The 24,417-nt window shown below is 42.7% G+C and overlaps 2 protein-coding genes across 2 annotated transcripts; one reads left to right on the forward strand and one right to left on the reverse strand. All coding sequences in view use genetic code 11, as the record gives it.

Annotated features, from left to right (window-relative positions):
* Positions 1-825: 825 nt before the first annotated feature.
* Positions 826-2,433, forward strand: EGR_06121 (hypothetical protein; the record flags this gene model as incomplete). Its single annotated transcript, XM_024495370.1, has 4 exons — positions 826-1,045; positions 1,241-1,389; positions 1,581-1,878; positions 2,249-2,433. 4 exons carry the CDS (start codon positions 826-828, stop codon positions 2,431-2,433), a joined length of 852 nt encoding a protein of 283 aa, XP_024350201.1.
* Positions 2,434-2,668: 235 nt separating this feature from the next.
* EGR_06122 (Histone-lysine N-methyltransferase eggless) lies at positions 2,669-17,132 on the reverse strand (the record flags this gene model as incomplete). Its single annotated transcript, XM_024495371.1, has 19 exons — positions 2,669-2,786; positions 2,909-3,275; positions 4,127-4,179; positions 4,395-4,556; positions 4,722-4,809; positions 5,227-6,187; positions 6,277-6,370; positions 7,516-7,711; positions 9,221-9,440; positions 9,528-9,856; positions 12,829-13,047; positions 14,483-14,537; positions 15,574-15,750; positions 16,171-16,244; positions 16,284-16,357; positions 16,391-16,472; positions 16,510-16,829; positions 16,902-16,976; positions 17,056-17,132. 19 exons carry the CDS (start codon positions 17,130-17,132, stop codon positions 2,669-2,671), a joined length of 3,741 nt encoding a protein of 1,246 aa, XP_024350202.1.
* Between the last annotated feature and the right edge of the window lie 7,285 nt (positions 17,133-24,417).

Below are 24,417 nucleotides of genomic sequence, written 5' to 3' on the forward strand. Positions count from 1 at the left end.
AGGCGATGACCAATTTTAACAAGTTAAAGTATGCCTGCACATTATTGGTAACAAGTCTCGTACGACAAAATACATCATAATGACACTCACAGTGACCATAGCGGGTCACGGCAGATTAACTTGTGATCAGCTAGCAAATGACAGCACATAATTTTTTAAAAAATGTTTTAAAACAAATTTCGAGCGTAACAAATGATTGTAAAATCTCCTTTGAATGCGGAAAAGTAGACAAACGGTTAGAAACCCAAATTTTGCAGCCTACACTTCTTAGTTTTTTGATTATCATCAACAATGGTTATGTTGCACATAAATCATTGTCGATATTTCCACAGCCACTCCCTTTCTTTCAAGTAAAAATCTAAAGCTGGCCCTTCTTTGAGTAATCGAAATTTGGCGCCATGATTTCTGGAAGAGTTTTTATAAACGGTGGAACTAACTCTTGTAGTGCTTAGATATTTCTTTGCTTCCCTTAGCTTTTTTAAAATCAATGCTATTCTGATGGATCCTGAACTTCCTCGTTAATATCATTAAGGTTTTTACCCATCCTCAAATAATATAACTGTAGGTCAGGCGTGTTTTATCGAACAACGAGCTACCTCTCATCGGTATTGGCGCGTGGATAAGTAAGGTCGTTTACTTTTACATTTATTTCGTGGCAAAGTTTGGCTTTCACCTGTGCACATTGTATAAAGGACCCCTTTTGAACTCAACTTGTTTAAAACATGAAGAAGGATGTTAATAAAGTACTGCCTTTTTATAAGCGGAATCTGTAGCCTGACACAAATTTACACCAGGCTAATCACCAAATACTTCCTGCTGATCAAGATGGCAACATTGTTGAAGGAACTTATAATACTCCAGTTGGAGGTTGGGAAGGACGTTTTTTATGCTGACTTAGTGATAGAAGTTCGTATAAACAGGATTGAAATTCCCCAGCACTACGACACCATATCAGTTGCGCAGGCGCTAAACCAGGACTTTGCAAAGAAAACCAAGGAGCTTTTTGATGCAGAAGTTGTTGCTGTCAGGGAAGCGATTTCAACTGGTTTGTAACTGCAGATATTGAACACGAAATCACTGGTTGTAATGTATATCCGTCTTTTGAATCATTTGTCTCGTCTTTTTTCGCTTCTTAAAATATTCTTCTAAATTTACAACTTCTGACATACTTCTCTTCCATACCTGATAATCGTTTCTTGCAAAATGAAATATTAGGAACCATTCATTGTTATTAATTCAGGAATATATGTCTCTTACCGACCCAATGGGACTGAGTATGAACAGCAGGATTGTCTACGCGTAAGTTCTACGGGTCGATGCTTCTGCTCGCATCTTCTGAAGGAGCATAACAAGTTTTCCGCCACGTCACGAAATACGGCGTGCACTCAGGTATCTACACTCTTTTCTACTCGTAAGAACTGCAGCCATAGATAGCCCTTAGGTTTCTTGGCTACCTTCTGATTGAATAAATAACGAAGTCCCTTAATCAGATAGACGAAGTTACCTTCGTATGCAAGATGGCTCATAATCTTTCTCCCTACCATAATTCTTCGTGTGAGAATTCACTTTTTCTCTTCCAGTCAGGATGCTCCTGTAAACGATTCCTCTTCGCACCCGGACGGCCGGAGGATTTTGGTGAATTTTGGCTGCCCAAACGTCGCGATTTCAATCGAGAGGCCTATCGTATGAAGTGCAAGTGTAAACACACCCACGAGGAGCATGTTTGCCAACCTTCTCCATTTCGTTGCAACGCTAAGCGCTGCAACTGCCTTGCCTTCAGCTCGGCTTCCGTCTGTGCGGCCTGTGATCAGCGCTGGGAGCAGCATGTCACAGTCTTTGAGACGGAGGAGGAACGCAAGGATGCAGGGCGACAAATAAGTAAGTTGAAACTTGTTTGTGGATTCCAGGCCTTCAATGGAAGATTTTGTGATTGAAATATGCTACTAATAAGATGTCATTAGGACCAAATAAGTCAATTCCATTCTGAGAAGTAATGAAACCGAATTTGGTCTGATTTACTCTGTATGACGTTTCATGTTGTACCATAAGCAACAATGAAGAGACGCTTGTTGTTCCTTTTACGAATGCGATTGTTGAAGCGAGGAAGTTGTCTCGTGTGCAATTCGGAGATATCAAGTTTACAATCTTTTGTTCCTTAAAACTTACATAAACATCGCGACAAGTTATAGACACTGTTAAATCCCTCACATCTGTAAATAAACCTCACCTGCCTGTGATTAAAACCTAGGGGAGGACTGGTACCCATTCTCCGAGCTTCCAGCCATGCGCGACATCGCCCTAACCGGTGAGGGTAACCCCAAAGCTGAAAAGCTGATCGACGCTCTGCCATCACAGGCGCAGTCACAATTGCCTTCCTCATCCAATAAGCCGACGGACGATAACAATACCCCCTTCCGTCCAAGTGGCCAGTAAAACATTCCGTCCGTACACTACTCTCCTCACCGGTCCGCGATTTGATTCAACTCAATTTTTGTCTTCTCCTAAGTTTCTATTTTAGCTCAATTCATTTTCTTCTAAGAGACTGATTAATTTAACATGTTTTAATTCGAAAACGATGCTACAAATAGTTATACAAATTCTGATGGAAATGCACAATCCAAGGGAGCGGTAAAAATCACCTGTGCAGAGGAAGATGGGAATTAGTTTTCTAGAGCAGTCGAATACGGCAAGAGGGCTCACCGCAATAGCAGTAGAGCACTTTGAAGGGCACAGCATCGACAACGTAGCCATAGTCCCAAGTCAACTCCTCGCCGGCCGCAATATTCCTGAACGAAGACGACAAAAAGAGGGGTTTTAATCCTCATAGGACTCAAAATCAAACACCAATGGCTGGGTGAGGGAGGAAAGGGATGGAAGGGATGGAGGAAAGCAGCGTGAAATGCCTTACCTCTTGGCGAAGAAAGCGACCTCAGGGAAACGTGGATCATGCGAGGAGATGAAGACATTCTGCACGAAGACATTTGGCTCACAGGAGTGATTGAAGTAGCGCCCCAGATTGCCCATCTTCTTAGCATCCATGACAAAGGGCTCCTCGTCCCCGAAGTAGCTACGAGCCGGCAACCAATCCGGCTGTGCAATCGGGTAGAAGCGACGGTTTGCCCAAGGCACCAACACCGATGTTGAGGAAAAGGCTGTCAACGCTCCCACTACTGTAGAGGTCTCCGTGCTTTCTCCTACCCTTCCATTACCTGTTGTCAAGGCAATGGCTGTGTGGATACGATGTTCTCGTGCCTTGCCCCGTGGCCGACGCTCACCTGTGGAGTAATAGGAGTGCAAAGTAAGGCGATTTGAAAACTTCCAAGTCCGCTGCGACCTATCATGAGGGCATGCTGCTAGTCTCCCAACACTTCTGTACATCGAAACAAGGCTACTTCCAAACCTAAAAAGAAGAAACTAGCTTCTTGTCCCACTTATTGTGTACGCCGTAGGTGTGTAGGTGAAGGTGTGGTGCGCGATGGCCGAACGCACCACTCAAAAACGCTTTCAAATGACGACTCCAGTTAGGGTAGACATTGGAGGGGACTGCATTCCTGTCAGTGAGGATTCATGCGTCGGTATTGTTTAAAGTAACTCGAGATTAAGGTGTCCTGAACCTTCAACCATGTTTAATATAAGTGGTGAAGCATTTGGTAATCACCTGCATCAACTGGGAATGGGAGGGGGGTGGTGGAAGACGCAAAGCGATTGCGTCCCATCCTCAAGCATTCACAGATGTCGGCACATTCATCTGGCTGGCCGAGTGACCGACTGACCTGGGATGCAAAATGACTTCAGGCGATATAACCGATGGTCGTGCCATTAGCTGGTTGTCGTCATGCCTTCCATTGTCCACACTCCTAAGACAGGCAACACGTCATTCCTAGAAAACTATGCTTTCTCCAATAGGAGTTGTTACTTTGCTGTGGGCCAAACAACTGCATTCGGGATCTGCCACTCGATACGGCACAACTGGAAGGTGTGCAAAATTTCTTCGGAAAGCTAATATCTGGTTGATTGTATTAGCGACTGCTCCAACAAGTAAATCGTGTAGTCAAAGAAGCTCGCTGCTCAGGTTTACTCAACAGGCAAAGGTATTAACGAATAAAGTCAATTAGGTCTACATTACCTGTCCTAGGCTGAGATTGGTTCATCCGCAGTAGGTCAACAGCCGAACTTGACCTAGTAGATGCAAGAAAGACCAATTGAAGGGGGTCAACAACTCTACTAATTGGCACACTAACTACAGAGAACTGTCACTCAGCAAAGGTCCTGTAGGCTTAAGCCCTCATGTATCGTGGTAACCTACGGTGTGATGATACACCTCGAGCGAATCACGATCCAACAATTTATTCGTGTAGAAGCCGGTTACGCCAAGTGGTTATGTAGAAACACACCTTTTAGGCCCAGTGGATTGTGAAGCGGAGCAAGCGATGTCAGCATTGGAAGCTGATTTCCTGAGGCTAGCCATGAGCAACAATTTGCGGGGTCCCGTCGGACGGTACGCCATGGCCAGGGCTGACGACCTTGGGCTACGCATGAGACACCCTCCAGCTGCACTGGAAAAGGGAAGGCAATATTTACCGACCCGACGTGTAGATTCAAATTAATGATAAAGGAATCTCACAAAATGGGAAACAAAGAAAAACATAAGGGAAGGAGATAGGCAACATAAAGCCCTAATTTTAGCTGCCATCCTACGTACCAAATCCGACAAAACTTACGGTGGCCACATTTTTGCATCAGACAAGCGGCCGGACAGGTGACCTCGTGTACCTCGTCGAGGTTGTCCCATAGATGGAGAGGCTAGCCCTGCAAGAAAGCACCCAAAATCAAGTCAAAAAAGGGTATTAAAACATTTGTTATCAGCGTCACGTATGCGTGACACCATGGTTTCCCTACCCAAGCACACATGTCACACGTGTGAGACATCCACGTAAAGCAGAAAACAAATAGCTGATGTTGTATTAGAATTTAAAATGAATTGGCGTCCCGGTGGCTGAGATATCCCTTGATATCCTGGTGGCCAACGTGTCAGCTATGCATTGCCCAGCAAGTTAATCTGTGCTGTCATTAAATCAGCGCCGATTTTAGGATTGCTATCGTTTTTTCAAAATTTGCAGAGGTAGTTCCAAACTTAAAACCGAATCAATCACGTGGAAGACCTGAACTGGGTCCAAGGTAACGTCAAATGGAAAGTAGAAGCAGCCATATGAGAATCAGACTTACGTTTTTCCTGCTTCGAGAGTCTAGTCAGTTGAACTACTGGCAGACGATCAAAGGAGGCAGAAGTCATAATCTCAGCCAGATTGGAGATGCCCTGAAAAGACGTCAGACCAGGAGCTGAGATGGTGAATTCAGAAAGCCCCCGTGACCTGGCAGGTCCTTCCTCGTTAATTTCATCTCCAGCGCTTGTAGTTACATCCATCGGTACCACAGTATCGACAGCAGTTGCGTCGGTCGGGGCCAGATTACTGGAGTAGGAGTAAGGCGACTCGCCATCTGCATTCTCTGCGAACAAATTAGGTTCCTCACTCTTGATCTGATTAACCTGACTTGTGTCGGAGAATTCGGAGTGCTCGTCGCCGTTGTTTCCACTACTCGAGTTCGCAATCGCCTGCGTCCGGAGAGTTTTCATGCCCTTCGGCGATTCATCACATTTCTTTATAACAACGACCTCTGGATTGAACTTTGTTTCGTAAAGATTTCCACTTCCTTCCCCTTTGTCTTCTCTTTCTTCCACTTTTTGGATTTGGCCGGTGGTTGAAGAGCTAGCAAACGCCAGAGCCTGGTCCAAAATGGAGCTCATCCCCATCGTTTCTTCGCCTTCATCGACAGATGACGATGGTGGAGAAATTTTTATATTCCCAGGAGGTATTGTTATAGCTTGCTCCACAGCGGAGTCAGCTTCCCCACCGACCTTCTCACAAACCTTAGAGACATTGGAACACGCTGAATAGGAGGAAATAGAGGAGGAGGAATTCCGACGTGCAAGGCCACCACGTTTTCGAGCGGTTCGAGAAGAGATCGGAGGGTGTGGTTGAACGATGCCGGGATTGGAGGAGGGTAGATCAAAATCAGACGACTCCTCCGGCTCGATTGCATAGGGCTCGTAGTCTACTTTGTGCTTCTCCACCGTCTCTATGTAGTCCAACTCGGCTTGATATTCATCACCGTTGTCGTAGCCCTCCTAAAGAGTGGACAAAACAGCAGATGCATTAGTTCTGTTGTTATACCTTTCTTCCATTTGCCATCAGTTTGAGTGGACTTTGAACCTACTTCAATTGCCTTCGTGTCATCGTAAATTGCTCCAGCGTAGGTGCATATGAAGGCGCCCTTTGGAATAGCGTTCAAAGCACGGATACCCCAGCCCCTGAAAAGAAGATCACACCAATCGAGATTGATTCAGCCATGCAATTTGAATAAAGAAAGCCCCTAGGCACACTGAGGTCATTGTTTACTGGAACTAATGCGTTGGTGGGGTTGCATTTCGAAGAAGATGCGCAAGGAGCGGCAGTAAGGTAATGCTGCGGCATGAAACAAGCGATCACCGCGTGCCAATAGCATCAGGAGTAAGGGATTAACCGAGAAGTGCAAGCAATCGGGAAATGGTGCAATTCATCAGAATTTCAAATGTACAGAAAACAATCTTTTTGAGGCGTCTCCTTCGGCTCAAATTAGTAAACATAGCATGCAGGCTGTGTAACTTAATGAATGCAGGTCCATGAGTTTACAGCCTGTAATAATTATAGTGTCAAGTTACAATGAATGACCATGAGAAACTTCCCGAACCTAAATACTGTCCAGACACCATCGTTATCAGGATTTAATTGTAGACTTGAGTATTTTTTACTCCCCTCCTCGTTTCCAGGGCCAAAAATGTAACCAGATGGTTTAAGAAAACCGCATTCTGGATGCAAGTACATTGACTCCTCCATCTGAAGACTCCAAAGTTCTTTTTATATGACCTTGCTTCCCTCTAAAAGTATACCAACATCCTAAACTCCATAGGGAAAACATATGCGTTAGAGATCTACCGTATAATTGAAAGGTACTCGATGAAACACCTTCCCACCAACGCCTAGAAATGCCAGGTAAGCACCCACGGCACCAGATGTACTTATGAGGTCACCAAACAGGTTTGTTTAAATTGCCGCCCTTACCATCCACCACCCCTATTCAATAAGATACATCATTGCAGAAAATTCACCTTTTTTGCAGTGCTATGCCTCAAGGAGCAAGAACTTCGCTCCAGCCACCTCCGCTTCTACCTCACTTTTGTTACTTAATTTCCTTTTCAATTATTTACATAACTGTCTGGCGTTAAGACGAGGGAGGATGAACCCCCATCTCTAAGTTCAAATCTTCTCATAGAACAGTTTTGCAGCGCATTGGAGGATGAAAGTTTCTGATGTGCTGCCCTGATGAAAAGGAATTCATCCAGACTAAATTACTGCCGATGACTTGAAAAGCCGCTACCGAAAAAGTCCCCGAGAGGGTAGAGACGATGAAACTCACTTTCGGTTGGTTTTGAAGACTTGAGTTCGAACCCAGACGCCCTGTTGCACCACACGATTTTGGCAGCGTCGGTCACACTTACACCGCGAGTTGCACTCGTAGATGCCGCCCATGGTGAACTGGGAAAGACGGCGATAGCGGTAGCCCACAGAGGTGTCCACCATGCCCTTTGTGCTAGAGAAGGCACTCGCTTCAACTGAAATGTAGCAGAAAAAGTAGCTATTGTTTGCTACGAGTTTGTGGAGCGCCAAAAGGGACATGCAAATCCTCTGTGTCGAAGTAGATGAACAATTAGATGAAATAATATTAATATCCCGTTTCAAATGTCTTCCCTCAAAAAATTAAATTTGAGAATAATAATCAAAGCAAACTTCAGGTCCAGGAAGGACTCCTTAAGTCTTAACGATGCCGGTCTTCTGCGACAAATGGATCAAACAGCTCATTTCCTCATTAATAAGTTATTGATACCATACTGCAGAGAGATAAAGGAAAGGTAGTTCTGGAGGAGGATACTTAACTTTTGGAAAACGAACACAAGGCAAACTTATCCCCAGGCTTAGATCTATCAGGTAAATAAAAAATGACTTTTGGATCCTTATTTTGATCCAAAAGTATAGATACACCCTTCATTTTGAATGGTATATAGAACCAAAAAATTGTTTGAATGTGTCGATGGAGGTGGGTTGCTTTTTCAGGAGGCGAACCGACCTCCCGTCTCAACCCATGCAAAAGTAATGGCAGTTCTACGGTGTAGATGGGAATTCCAGTAATTCTCAACGTTGAGAGAATGAAATGAGAAGTTGCATTCAAAAGTGGTGCTCAAGATGCGTACAAACTTTACTATTTTACTACACTAAAAAGGATATTAAAGCGACTTAGTCTCAGTATTCTGGATCGAGGTCTACAAAATCATGTGACTTGAATGATAAACAGGCTTATTCTCAACGCAGGTTTCATTTAACAAATTCAACAAAGACTGAAAATTCTTGACAAGATACTTTCCACTGGATCACGATCAAGAACGGGGCCACCCACTGCGAAATTGTGCACCCGTCTCTGGGTGATCCATTACCAAATTACGTTTCTGACCCATTTTTCGAGAAACTAGCTTTTTCAGCTTTGAAAATGAGTTAAACCTGGTCCAAGAGGCAGGCTAGTTTGGGTCACTTTCACTGGGCTAAACGGACATGACGTGGCTCCGAAATAACAGGAGAAATGGAAATTACTGCACCCATTGAATGACTCGTGCCCAAGATTTACAATAAGACGCGCGCAAACAAAGGGCTTTCGTAAGTTATAGCAAGTCTAGTACTGCCACTAGAAAATTTACTTCTTTGTTTTGTCTCTTCATTGTAATGAATTGCAAAAAGATACAAACCGTGCAAAAACACAACAATTAATAAACAAGGCACATCTAGAACATGCTGGCCGACAAATAGCAGCCTCAGGGGCCACACTTGACACTTCGGTGGGTACGCTTTGAGCGTTGAAAGGCCGCAGGTGACGAAATGGAAACACGCACTGTTTTCCTTACCATAACTAATAACGGGTAACATTCAAGTTGAATCAAACTTTGCGCTTATTTAAAGCATAAACCAGGACGTAAAAACGTTTTCATTAAGGCCTTCAGAGAGCGTTGGAGATTCTTTAATGAAAAGTAATTAAAAAATGGAGTACTTTATCACACATAGTGGAGCAAACTCACTGGTGAGTTGCTGACAGGCACACTTTGTCCGGTCACGACAATTGTCCGTGCAATCGCAGCAGACAAGGAAATCGGGGTCCTCATTAATATTCACTTTGCCAACTGGTTTACGATTGGGAATGTAGTCGATGAAACACGGCGACTCGTTGTCAACGCTGTTTACACAAGGCACAGGGACATTCTCTTTCCCGTAGGAGAGATCTGCAATCCTTATGAAGGCCTAAAACCAAAGAATTGTTGGGTACAAACGGCTCTCTACTGCTAGAAAACATGACTAGATAGATTTAAAAAATCGGAGACAACAGACCTTTTCACAACGAAACTCCTCATTAATTTTGATCTCTTTGTCAAAGCAGAAGAGATCGGAGGTTAGCTGGCTGCCAGTCTGATGCAAAAAGTGGTCCAGCTCCGAGAAGCTGCGTATGTGTCGGCCACAAGGTGCTACGTAGGCAATGACATCGCGTCCCTCTGCCGCCGGTGTAGCTTTGATGTAAATCCGGAGCCATCCAGCACGTAGAGGGATTTCAAGGGGATTCAAACCCCTATAGTCGAAGGGCGACTCCGACCGATGGCCTGATGAAGGATCGTCCAACACGATGGCAGATTTTAGGCAACCAGCGACGCACTTGTGGTCAACTAGAATGCGAGAAGTATTGAGTAACAGAGGCGCTAGACGGACCTACTTAAAAGGGGTAAACAGTACCAATGGTACTTCGTCAGTAAAGTGGAATTTTGATTTCCTGTTGACTGTTTCGTTTGACAAGAGCAAACAGACACAGGAAAGCTATTAAACAAGTGTATTTTAGGTATTTGCTTGTCTGGCTGTACCAGGAGGATGATTTACCCACAGTTCTCGAACAACAAGCAGATTTTTACGATTACATTAGAATAATGTATCATTTATAAATAGCCGTTGCATAGGAATTTTATTGAAAAGGGCGAAAGCACTTCTGCTCAAAAAGCGGGCCGCAAATCATCACAACACTGGCCAATAAGTGGCGAAGTTAATTAGGAAATTAGTACGCAATTTGCCCGAAGGAGGGGGACTTGCAAAGAGGATAAATTGGTCGGTATGCAGATAGGAGCCTCCCTTATCAGGTTGTCTTTGAGTGGATTAAAAAACATGAAAGTGGCCGCAGTAGTGAAACAAAGGCCAAACTCGCATCGCGTGTCAAGATGACGAAAAATGGAGGAATAGGTCCAGGCTCGATTCACAAAACGAAGGGACAGTGAAGGTGGAAGATTTGCTGGTGCCCACTCTCACCAATGTCAGAGGAGGGGAGGCTGAAGCCCCTTAAAAGGTGAGATGATGTGGCAAAGCAAACCGACTCCAAAAGTAAGCGCGCTAATACAGAAAAGTGAGGTCAGAGTAAAAAATTGCTAAACTTTTGTCAGTCTCAAAAAACATTCCTTAAGGGAAAAGTATGAAAATATGAGAGGTACGTTAAAACAAAAAATCAAAGATGTAGGGCAAAAAGATTTTTTCGCAAAAGCAGGAATAAGTTAAGCGGAACGCAATCCTATGGCAAATACTTCCCACCAATTACCAACAAAAGAGAAAAATCTCAGCCTTATTCAAGAGCACTTCCAATTGCTGACCTTTGCATTTATGAGTAGCTCTGGGGACACTTGTGTTTCATTCGGAGGAGAGATCCTTTCATAGAAAATAAGTAGGTTTTTGACGTGTGCGACAGATAACAATGTGAACCCAGGAGCGCTGAAGCTTTACGTGCTTTGACCTGTGAGCACCGACTGAATGTGAACCAAGACACATCGACGCCGACGGCTCCATGTGTTGATGACAGCGGACATTGATATGGCTAGACCGATGAAAGAGCAAAGAGCACTGGCAGACGATCACAACCCTCAAAGTTAAAAAAAAGGAACACACGAGCTCCAACTGGGCTTATAAGTCTTCATTTTCAACGGGGTTTTATATCTTGTATTGCCCCAAAAAAATCCCGCATAAATTGAAACAAATCGACCAAATAAGGAACCTAGAGGTACCTCACATCAATGCACCTAATCCTGGGAATGAAATAGCTTCAAGTCAAGCCTTCCAATCGTATGGTGATGAGAAAATAAAGTGGAATCGGAAAGAGAGCGTTTGAGATTTCATAGCCAAAAAAACCTCCAAGACACAAGTCTGCCAATTTCATTTTTAGAAGCGACTTTGTCTCCAAAAACGAAGAGCCTGGTACTAGCCACCTCCGTTTCCCAATAGTTTAAGCTACTCTGCATGTGATTATCTGCCCAACACCAAGAAAAAGTGATAACCACTCGTGAGTGATTGGTCTGGAGCAAGAAAATCAAATACTGAACAATCCCGTTTACGGTAAACCTTATACAAAAAAGTACTGTGAGGAAGAAATGGTGCCTGTCTTAGAAAATTAAAGTAGTGATTGGACCATTTGGTGGTAGCCAACCAGTGATATGTCTGTTCATTTAACGAGAATCGCAACACAAAATTGAGAAGAGGTGATAAGTATGAAATCGACAGCCGATCAAGCTGATAGTCTGTCCTTTGTGACACCAGATTCAACCACGACACTCCCTTTCCAAAGGAAATGTGGACGTGAACCTGTGGCCTCACCATCACTCACATCAAGCCACCAACACAGCAAGCCTCAATTGCTTCAGTTACATTCCATATGCGATTACTTAATCATCATGATAAAAAAAATAATTCCTCAGTGCAATGCTCCTCCCTTGGAGTAATTCGTCACCAGAAATCACATTTTTGAACCGTTTCTGTGCGGTCCTTTAAGCCACTATGCTTTCGCCAAACGCTATACACATTGTCGAGGAGCTTCTACAACTTCGGAACCGAGCTAAGCCCGGTACAACCGACATTTTATGGCATGACGTATCGGAATAAGATGCAAATGGAAGACAGTGCAATCAACAGTATCGAAAGATTGACACATATCCATTGCTTGATAATTCATGCATATAAACGATCACATACATGTTACAGGTCCTCAAAGTTACAAGAAATCATAGCAATCAGCTGTGCCGAAAACCACGAAAACCTTTTTTTGATCATCTGGTACTTATGCGCTTCGGGAGAAAGGTTACAAAAGCGTGATTTGTTGCCTGGAAGAAAAGAAACTGTCTCTACACTTTCAACTTTTGCATCGTTTTATCCTGATCGGAATGAATAAAAACCAAAAATACAAACGACCTGTGAATCGGCAGCACGGTTCAACCAAATTTACCAACCAACAAGGCTGGATCATATGAAAGAAGCCCAAAACGTAGACCGCGTAAGTCGCGAGAGGAAAATTCACTCAATAATGGTGCCCTTTAACTATTCATGCTTGAAAAGGGGAAAAAACAGGAATACTTTCATGCAGGTATACGATTAAGAAGAATTCCTCTTAAGCATGCCTCTTATTATTTGAACTATTGATGTACTGGGGTTGGAATGAGTACGGATTTACTTCACTATAATTATGGAAGAGCATATAAACTAGCAAAACAGGAAGTATTTCCACAATAATACGTATGATGAAAAACAGTTTTCTTGTGTCAAAGTTCAAGACCCATAGTCAACTAGGCATCCTAGAGTAGAGGGAAGAAAAAAAAAGTGGAAGAGTACAACTCACCATAAGGTTTAACGCGAATAGACTGAATAAAACTGTCAAGGTAGGGCTGAACGCGACCCGTCTCCTCAGCCTCCTGCAACGAGGGAGGTATTGTGGTGGCGACAGTGCCATCGGTATCGTGTGCCACGCTAGCTACACTCACTAGGGGCTTCCGACCCGCTCCACGACCGGTAGCAGATTTGCGCGTTTTCTGATGCGAGCCATGCTCACCTACCAGATCTGCGGTGGAGGAAAAAACGAGAAATAATGCTTTGTACATGAAGTTACTTTGCTTTAGCCCTCAGCCTTATGTAGATTAAATGGAGAACCACTCAGAACTGCAGCCTTCTTTCCACATAAATATCTTGGTGGATTATTTACTTGTACTGCGCTTCTTTGGGCCCTCTGATATATTTTTTGCGAGGGCATTAACCTAATGACGCAAGAAACCCCAACAACCGTTTTCTTGATTTCTATATAAAGAAAAATCACCACAATATGCATCCGCTTTTAATACTCATTTTTGTGAATACTAAATCCATAAATGATGCATATTTCCACACCAATCAAAGAAGATGAAGCAGTGTATTGCTCCAATTTTAGCACCAATGGTGGGACCACCCATTTTTTTCTCAAAATATGTAAAACCTGGACCTTACATAACTCACTAAAAAACAGTAACACTCTTTATTCTACAAATAACGGGATGGTGCCACAAAACTTCGGGATGTATTTAAAAGCCTTTTTCTTAAACTCAAAATCCTTAGAGGGCAAGGTGTACCATAGTGTTCGGTTTATAAATGTAACTGGTCTAAACGGTTAGATCAACGGAATCCCATCTGGAAAATCATGTTTGTAGAAATATTTGATAAAAAAGAATTTCAATGGAGTGCTGTGTCATGATTATCCAGGATGTCTGGCGAAATTCAGGGCGACATCACACTACTCAGAATGAGAACCAGTACAGTCTTCCACGCTTCTTCTATTCTCATGCAGTACAACATTTCGCTTTAAATACAAAAAAATATGAGGCCACCTTTAAAGGAGAGTCGCCTTAAGGCCCCAATCATGATAGTTTAACACATTAGAGAGATGCGCAGCCTAGAAAGCTACATTAGTCGAGGTCTTGAAAACACTACGGGTAGGATTAATGCTATTCCAAAAAACCCCACCAAAACTTTCACAGATTGTAAATTAATATTCATAGCGACGTAAAATATTGCATCTCCTAGCGAAAACAAAATTTAATTCCTAACAAGAGGAGTTGAGACATATCGGCACCGAGCGCGCGGACACATACTTCAACACCACCGACAATTTAGGAAATGACTTTAATCCTGCTACTTAAACGCCTATTTTGAGCACTGCAAATAACTTCCAGATGACCAATCAAGAAGTTATTTAAGTGTTCTCACCACTAACTATCGATAAACGAGAAAGTCCTGGCCTTAAAGAAATACCACACAAGGACAGCTGTCCAACTATCATCAATTAGTAATTTGATAGCATCGAATATGCGTACAATCGAAGCAGCAAACCCACTTTTTTATTCAAGAAAATCCTGTAAACATCACCGGACCGAATCCGCTCTGCACACAAAACGAGCGCGCATTTGCAAGCTTAATTAAAGTGTCAGACGTGGAAGGTCACATCGACCTTGAGAGAGGCTATTTACGATTGGGGGATCGAATGGCCCAAGTCTGTGGAGGTTGACCCCAAAATGCAAATAGCTAAAGAAGCGGAAAAGCAGAACTCACGTGTCTGGACTGAAACGTAGTCAACTTCCACGGATTGGCTTCCATTTGTGCTCTAGAAATTGCACGTACTCTGGTTAGATCCATGGAAAAAAGGAAAGAATGCCAAACTCAGCAAGCCCCAACCGTTTCAGCCAAATCAGCGGCAAATAGAGGGAAGAAAGATCATTCGCGCTTATTTCGAGTCTATTCAAATATCGGGCAGATGTGGCTATTGCAAACAAGAGTGGTAGATGAACTGTAAACAGCTCAGAAATACAAAATTTAAGTAAATTTATCACTGATGGATATGTGCGGCGCGTACTGTGATGACGCATGCATGATTGCATGTTAATTCGCAAAAGGTACACAGAGGGGTGTTCGTTAGCTAGTTAATGCATCAAAAATACCGCCAGAATGTTTTCAAATTTTACAAACAAACATGACTTTAAAAAAAAAACGGAATTCTCGTCGGTAAACGTGAGCACAACTTCGTGACGATTAAATTTAACGATGCCATTTTGCTCCTAAGGCGATCAACTGTACAAGAAGCATACGGTGGTGACGACACCACACGGAATTTGTCGAAAACCACTCCAGCGAACTGATACACTTCAGGAGGAAGTCTACCTCCACCCTGTCCTCAAGCAAGAGCGAATTATGGCAAGAATCGGACGTCCCAGCTTTATATTATATTGAATTTTCACATTCGTTTCCACCAAGTTATATCAAACTTGTGAAACAGTGAGAGATGGTCGTCCGCTCAACCATCCCACGATAGTGTATGCTGCTCCACCAACAGGGAATGTAATGACACTGTTGGACCATCTGCTGTTGAACACTCACCACGACCGATACAATTGTTCGATCAGATGAGAAGCTTCAGATGATACTAGCAGGAAAGATGAAAGAGGAGGGTTGAGAGCCTCACCTTTCAGGTGTCAACAAAGCTTAGCGTAAAAAAGCTCTGCACAGCATGCCACACTCAAATAAACTCGGTATAATATTCGAGAGTCTCTTGGGAGTATCTTACAGGCTTGTTTGATAGCGGACCCAGACGCCTTGACCCACGATAAATCCACTCCACATTTCCACTCGGGAATCGCAGGAGAACGAGACTGTAGTCCACCTGAACAACCGTGGCCTGCAACCAATTTCCATTTAACTCGGCCTGAATCGTTTGGTCCACGCTCAATTTCACCATCGGACGCTAATGAACAATTCAAAAAATGGGCTGAAAACTCATTTAAGTTGTATTTTTCTGGGATGGTCGAAATCGCAACTAAGCGGTAACTGCATATACACAAAGGCAGGAGGAAACTACGCCAAATTCACCATATTTCAAGTTGAAAGTGGCTCTACACGTGCCGAAATCTTGTCCTGTAGTTCAGACCAGTAATTGTCGCTATATAATCGCCTAGTCCCGCTGACAGTTAAACGAAAAAAATTAATCCGACCGCATGCATTGGAGCCTAGCATCCGTGAGTATGCCATGTGCTGTCTTGTTTTTTGTGGCACCGCCACAAGACGGGTTGAAAATGGGTGATTGGCATACTTAACGACCATAAGTAGATTCGGTGATAAGATGAAGCAAGAGTATACATAATAATTTGATATAAAAACGAAATACCTGGGGGAACTGGGCCAAATAGCGTTTGATAAATTCCTGTATTTCCGGATTAACCAATTTCCAATTTTCCTTCGCTTTAAAGGAGAGAAAAATTCAACAAGCGAGAGACCTACATTGGGCGAAGACCCTGAAAATGCAGTCTGATTGCGCGTAGTAGGCATAACCATCGTCAAAAAATATAAGGTACCTAAGAGAGATTAAAACTGGTAAAGCTACTCACCGGTAATTGTTGTAGGAATTTGGCGGCTCACCAACAATCCCGGAGTAGTAAGCAGACACACCGTTTGCATCCTGATAAAGGGCTTAAAAAGAGAGTAAGAGCTATCGACTCCGACGTACCGACAACACGAGCGCCGACAGGATATTTTTGCATTAGAGCTTCAGAGGACAATGACAGGGCAAGCTTTGACTGGTCAACAACATCGCAAAACTGTCGCTGAGACGGGTACTCCACATTCACTAGATACCGAATGTTTCCATCCGATTTCGCATCTGAGCGGTAGCGTTCGGAGGAGATTTTTGAGCCACCGTTGTTGACATGCTGATTTAAGTCGATCAAGGAAAGGGGTTCTTCTCGATATAGCAGCTGGGTAATCACACCAAGAGACCACACCCCTTCGGAGAGTCGGACAAGCACGACCTGCCCAACTGATCCCCGTCTAAAGTAGCGAAACTCAAAACAACAAAAGGATAAAAGAAAAAAATTGAAGAGAATCACAGAAGAAACACACATCCCAAGGGTGAGCTCGTTTGGTTGAACTGAACGCCACGATTTAATGATAGCTGCGATTGGAGGTTCAGGGGATCTATAAAATTTGAACAAGGAGGAATTTAAGCATGACAATTACATATGTGTTAAAAAATTTGACTAAGACGATCACTCACGTGTCCGGAACCACATCCTCAGGTCGTTTTAGGGGTAGAGAAAAATTATTTTGCAAAGAGTCAACTTTGAATTCCATCTGTCCAAAAGCACTATCAAACGATTACCTACGTAAAAGAAGCCTACGATATCTGCAAGTCAACTAGATCTTTTGTCAGTGCATTTAACTGTTCTGAAAGCTGCACTTGTTTTTGCTGTAATTTATTCTTCTCATCTTGCAGACTGCTTAGAAGGTCCGATAAACCAACTCCTTTCATAATTTCCACCAAGTCATCAACCACTCCAAGTTCTTCAAGAGCGGTAGCTGCTCTTTGATTCATAATATTGTACCGTATATCCGGATCAGAAACTGCTTTTCGCAATAAAATATAAGCACTTACTAAAGCTCAATTCTAGTGCATGCTTTTGTAGAACATACGAGATAATGTCATCATATACATTTGCCTCATCGAAAGCAGCTAGAGACGCTTGAATTATTTTCTTGGTTGTGTCGGTTATGGACATGTGTAGCAAACTGCACCCAAGACCATTCGAATCTGTCCCGCTTTTTTTGATCTGTTAAAACAAAATAATCGTAAACTAATATGTAGGCCTTTCGTCTTTCTGGCAACAAATGCTTATTCGCTTTGCTTTGAAACAAAAAAGTGTTTGTTTAAAAAAATCCTGATTTTGTAAGTTTTATTGACCTTAAAACTAATTATTTTAAGTTGCATTAACAGAAAAACTTTCGTGCTCTCCTATGGTAACTGATATCAACAAGTGAGCAATTATGTCTGGTTTTTAAAAACACAATGTTGTTTTAAAGAAGTACGGTTTTGCTACCAAACTTTTTTGCACCCCATATATATATTTGCCTCACATATTTTGCATTGACTTGGAGAAATTCACTTTGGTAGCTTTCGGGACTTCGGTAATTGTTTGAATTTTAAGAGTCATTATGTTATGTTAAAAAATATATTGCAGACGCGAGAAAGAACTGTGGCATATCTCTTTGCTCGTAGTCCCTGCGACCGAGCGGAAATACATCCTGAGGTGCCTTAAGTGCCCGTGTGATTAAACGCAGAGTTAGACAGACTATCAAAACATTACGTTTGCTAACATATATGGCCTAAATTGATTTGAATGGTAATATTATATTTTAGCACGTAGACTTAGGGACTAGTCTAAGAACTTGTCCTGTAATACGACAGTGGTTTATCCCTCGGTTCTAGTGAGGCGCCACTTTTGTACTTTGAATTAGGCCCCTTGTACCTCGCTGGGTGGGCTAGCCTTTTGGGCCATGCCAATAGCCCAGGCGCCTTCTCTGCGCTGAATATATATTCTGCCCGAGTATCTTGTCTTCTTTCGTTTTCAGGGAGTCCCGGGGGGCTGTCCACTAACACCCTTGTTTTCGTTTTCTCCCCTTCGGAAGTCAAGCGATAACCCAATACCTAATTTTACTTAGCATATATTTTAATTTCGCATGAATCAGAGCATAATATAAGAAATTTCTCTTTAAAAGGACTTCGCATCTACAGTAAGGGAAACGATAATTTTACCATCTTTGTTATCACTGTAATAAGGTTGGTTGTTTGCGTACCTCTCAGTTTTGATAAAGGACCACTTTGTGTCTTGGCCTTTGTACCTACACTGGGTGGGCTGGCCTTTAGACCATGCTAGTAGCCCCAAGCCCTGTTATACGTCTACAACACATATTCTGTAGAAGTATTGCGGCTTTTTTCGTCCTCAAGGAAGTCTCGATTTCTACAATGGTGGCATCGATACGCGGAGTCGAAATTAACAGGAATCCAAACTGATTTCCACTACTGGGTGATAAACCTTAACAAGGCGGAAGAAGCACACGCGCTACCAATGGGTAAACCGGTAACGAAACCTACGTAATTTCCAGTATGTCATCTACCTTTGGTAGCTATACCAATTTTATATTTTGCAGGTAGCTATTAACAGCTGGAGCGACGCTAGTCATAAACTATCTGGGAAATTTTCCTTTTGAAGCGCCTATTGTACCTGTATGAAGATACCGATACAGGGAACCCGTGATACTTTCTCCACTATTTTACCAGCTGGGAAGATCTTAGATAGATATGTGGCTGGTCAGACCTGAAATAAGTACATATTGGTAAGAAGGATTGGAAGCGGAATCCTATTCCCATATAATGTGTTAAATCCCGCCCCCTCTTACATAAATCTGCTTTTAGGCGAGTGTTTCTACAACTACCTGTGGACACGGCCGACGGTAGACACATTCCCTCGTCCCCAAATTCATTTTCCCTTTAGGGCGGAACTGCAGATGAAGTTGAATTGCAAGAGGAATTGGTGACTTTGCTGTCAAGCATCTCTTCACCTGCAATGACATTTAGTGGCTGGCACAATTGGATGACAGGCACTTTCCTACAGCACTAATTACGTGGTGATGATTTACGTGGGAGGTTAACCAAGAGATATGTAATACTTTTGTTGTTTGTCTAACTCTCGGTTTTGGTAAAGGGCACTTTGTGTCTTGGCCTACAGGCCATACCAGTAGTCTCAAGCCCTACTGCATGTTGAATATCCATGTTCCGCCCTGGTATTACGCCTTCTTTCGTCTCCAGAGAAGTCTCAGGAAGCTCCAACAGCTTTCATTGTCGACTCACTGTCGGTATTAGGATGATGCTTTGATCGTGAAGACGAATGTTTATATTAAATGGCACTATTCCCCCAAAACCGCCTAGACCAAAATTAATCTAATTAAAAGAGGTAGGTTCCAACAACTATAGTAAATGCGGATTTCAGTGAAATCTTAAACAATTTCTTATATAAGGGCCTTATTGAAAATCCGGCATAGACGCCAAACGCATCTCATTACCGTCAGAACTTAGTTGTTTGTATTAAAAATGCACTGGAATATAAATTAAAACATAATAATAACAAATCTTCTTTAATTGCACATCAAATTGTGAGGGACATAATGATTTTTGCAGGCAGAACTTCCATTCAGTGGCATGTGCCCCGGGACAAGATGGTACCCTCTCAACTTTCCTGTATGCGAGTGGCATATTGTCATGTTTGAGTTCTTTGTTCAACTCATCATTTGGCTTTCTAGGGCACTCAAGACGCTGTCTTTGTACAACCATATAGCGACATCTCCTATGGACCATGTCAGTAGCCCCCATACATTTACTACGTCAGCAGTACAGATTCCTTCTTATGCAACACGATAGTTGTTTGCTTGATTCGGTCTTAGTATGGGGGGCATTTAGGATCTCTATCATTGTAAACTTGGAGTGTGGGCTGACGTTTGGGCCACGTCAGTAGCTCTAAGCCCTACTGTATGTCAAATATGTACACTCTGTTGAAATATTATGCCTTCTACCACCTTCAGAGAAGTCTTGGAGCCCTAAATTCACGTCTTCTATTCGGGAAGAGCTCCAGGCGCTGCCATATGATTTCTTCCATAATAATTTAGTTTTTTGTAAGTTTAGGAAAGCTGTGTGCGAGTTGAGGTGGGAACCAAAGACATCCAAAAACTTAAGCTCTTTGTAAATACACTTTCAATTTACAAGATAATAATCATCCAAGCAAAATGCATCACTACTCACTTCAATGCCCGAGTAGCAAAAAGGGTTCTCGTTTCATAAAACTTACTTCTTAGATAGTCAGCTATAATGGATTATTTTGTCAAAAGCGCGCAATGAATTATATGCACTTTCTTGGCATTAAACGGTGAAATAAAGACGAATTTTCTGGCAAGCGCTTTGCATTTCACGCAAGTCAAAGCAAAATAGGTGGCAACAGAAACCATTTTTTGTGATTTACTTACGAATACTGGCATTTTTTGCATACTTTTGTATTTATCTAAATATTTATGTCATCTAAGAGACTTACCCAAAATCAGAGGGCAGCGTGAGAACACATTCTGGCTACTTTTTAAATTAAATGTTTTTGTCTGATTTATCGAAACTTTTCATGGTTTTTAAAAAGCCTTGTGTCCGTATGTTTCAAGGTTGAATGTTTGTTCTGCTTTACCACAACAATACCGCAACACACGAATTCTGGTTGTAAAAATATTTACTAAATTTGGCGAAAATCCGATCTTGTTGTGTTATTGAAGTCTCAGCCAGACTTTACTATTTGAGGTAGTTTTCTCCTGTTCTGCACAACTGTCTTGACACTAAGTTGTGCAAGCAGCGCAATGAAATTTATCGACTTCTTATGTGCCTCTTAAGTCCATTAACCATGTCCAGATCCAAATTGTCGAAGCCCATGTTTTTCCGGCCTTTTTTGTTGCTCGGCTACTTATTTAACCCGAACTTTTCCCTGAACCTAGCCAACGGTGCTCTATTTGTATGTTGTCCTAACTCTCTTTTTGAATACTTAGTACAAATCCCTAGGTCCTTATTGCCCGTTCATTGTTTCACATTTGTGACAAATAGTAATCGCTTTCCAAAAACAAATGATGTGTTTCTAAAATGGGTCTCGGTTCCCTTTTGATGCACTGTTATCTTATGTTTGATTTCACTTTTGTTTAATATTTATCGTTGAACAAAACTTCAATAAGTAGAATACGATTACGTAAACCCTCTTTTTGTTAAATTGTTTGGCTTGCCTTGCTTATAGCCTCTTACTTATTTCAAGGCAATCCTGTTCTTATTATCTGATATTTTATATGTTTAAAGTCTACCGTTTTGGAAATTATCCCCTTCCCACATCTGGGAAAAAGACCGCTGGCAATTTTAACTACGTTTATTTTACTGCAATATTTTGGTTCCAGTAGCCAACAGCGTTGAATTGTATGCCCATATTTATTACAGCAGCTATTTTTGTGGGAATTTTGCTGTCACTAAAAAAATGCACCCTCTGCAACAAAATGGGCATTTATTTTTGCCCACTTCATAGATTTTCAAGGACTAAATTCCTTACTAATGACGTATTTTCTACTATTTTCAGGATAATTTGATCACCTTCTCTCATTTCGTGTGATGGCAATGTCAAGTAAGCCACGCACTGCCTGATTACTATCTGGATATTCTGCTTCGCCTACTATAATATTCATTTTTTGCTGGGTAGTAGGCATAATATGCACAGATTATTTCGCCTGTGTGAGGGAGGCTGGGGCAGAGAGGTCCGGGAACAGGGAGTTGATTTGCCCGAGCAGCTGTTCTTGATGCTCCTTTTTTGTGCATGTAATCTTGTCTAGAAACACGAACACCATTTTCCTATCCGGTTTATCGCACTAAAATGTATTCTAGCCCTTTATCCGTTGACTATCGATAGGCTTTGGGTCTTTAGTCTATTCACAGGCTTGAAAATCTTGCTATTTTTTGACCAAGGTATTTGTCCTTCCCTTTTGCTTAAGGTCTAGATTCCAAAATTAACTACTTTGCTCCGGATTGATCGTTCTGTAGGTTGCTGAAAAATTTTAATTGTAAATTTGGTACCCTATTTCGTAATTTATTTCTCATGACGTTACTGGCATCCTAATGAGTCCCATTTTTTGTCTTTTTTTCGTTACAAAAACAGTTAAGGTCCTACAGCAAATAGAAAATATTGTTACGTTCCCACCTCAAACCATAAATCCACTGTTACCGAGGGAATATACGAAAGAGACTTTTTTAAGTAAATAATCAAACCAGGTAAGAGACGTTTAAACTTACGGAATGTTGACACCAACCCGGTTGAAGCATCCACTCTTGATTAAGATCCCCAGAAAGGGATCCACTGACAGGCAACACAACTGTTTGTTATCACCAGCCAATTGCTTGCCACCGTCCACTCCCATCAGCTTATCTTGGCCAATAAGCATGCGGCTAGCCTCTGAGTGGTTCGTCGCGTGCACGCTATCCCAGCACTCCTTAAATCTCTTCAAGGTTTCATTCGCCTTCCACATCTCTCCCCCTCCGCGCACTTGTCCATGTCATCCTTGAATTGTTTTAAACCCTCACTTGTTGGTACCCTGCCCCATAAGGTGCTTGAAGGCAGCACACGATTTGGTGAGAATTCGGACTCAGAAGGTGAGGACTATGAGGCTTCCACGGTGCGTGATCACGTCTCCTGCACCGACGACGGCTGTTCGCTACAGAGCAGAAGCCGTTTTCAGGGCCTTCGGAGTGAGTCTCCACGTCCGGAGTCGAATGTCCTTGTCCGAACCCTCAAAACAGCCTCCCTTTCGGGGCGTAATCCGTCAAAATTAAAAGAGTCTGGCGTTTCTAATCCCTCTCCAATGCTTAGCTGCATGAAAAGCCACTTTCGCAAAGGTGATACACCAGATTCCAAGAGGAAAGCGAAGACAAAACACACAGAGGTTAAGTATGACAGCTATGACAGTGTTGACTTGCAACCACCGGTGGAGAACGCAAACAGCAATCTTAGTTGCCTTGTCAGGAGCCATTCAGACTCAACTTGCTTAACTGCTAAGGCGGGTAAACCGCCAGATGAAGCAGTAGTTGATTCAAAGAGCCCATTACCATCGGACTCTCAGTTAGACGTTTTGATTACTGCCTCGGCAATACGGAGTGGGGAAGGATCTAATTCCAGTGCTCCGAGGAGCACAGTCTACTCTCCTGTTTATCCCAATCCACCTATACCCAGTTTTGGATATGTACCATCAAGTCCTTACATAGCCTATGAGGGCTACTTCGGCTCTACTCAAATGGGTGGATTTATGGGAGTTATGACACCTCCGAGCTACTGCACACCAAACATGAGTCTGGGGGACGTAGGTTACCAGGGCCTGGCCTATCCATCTCCGCAGATGAGTTCCTACTCTCTCCTCTTTCAGTGTCCCCATCCCTACACAGATCCATTCCAACAGCGACCCTGCTCACTGGAAAGTTGTAATGTCAACGGTAGGTGCAATACTTTAAGTCTCCCTCTCTATCTCGCCTAGTCCTCACATATCGGAGTTATTTACTGCATTGGTGAGACCGTCCGCTTGCGATTCGAGTTCCATCCCGATAAATCATTTTTCTGTCATTTTTCTTGTGCACAAAATTGCCCCCCAATGTATGTGTATCACGCAATAGTCCGTCTCTATGCCCAGCCTTAGGATGTGATACGATTTATCTCTAAATTTGATGGGTCTTTTTCATTTGAACTGCTTCCAGTAGCCGTGCAGCTCCAGAAGTGTCTTCTCCTCCTCTCCGGCCACTGCCTGAAGATTGAGTTTGGCTTTTTATTCTTGTGAAAATATGCTTGAAAAGTCTACTTTATCTGCTTAATTGACCAAATCTATGGTTGTAGAGGGCTCTACCGCTAGGTAGTTGGTTGAAGGACTTCAGTTCCAACCGATTGTTGCACGAATCCCTCTCCCTTCAATGACCCCACTTTAAGCACTTCCAAATGCCCAAATTCCTAGGTCAGTTTTTCATGCCAGGAAAGAAATGAAG

This window comes from Echinococcus granulosus (assembly GCF_000524195.1).
Source record: "Echinococcus granulosus chromosome Unknown EG_S00051, whole genome shotgun sequence".
Taxonomy (NCBI): domain Eukaryota; kingdom Metazoa; phylum Platyhelminthes; class Cestoda; order Cyclophyllidea; family Taeniidae; genus Echinococcus; species Echinococcus granulosus.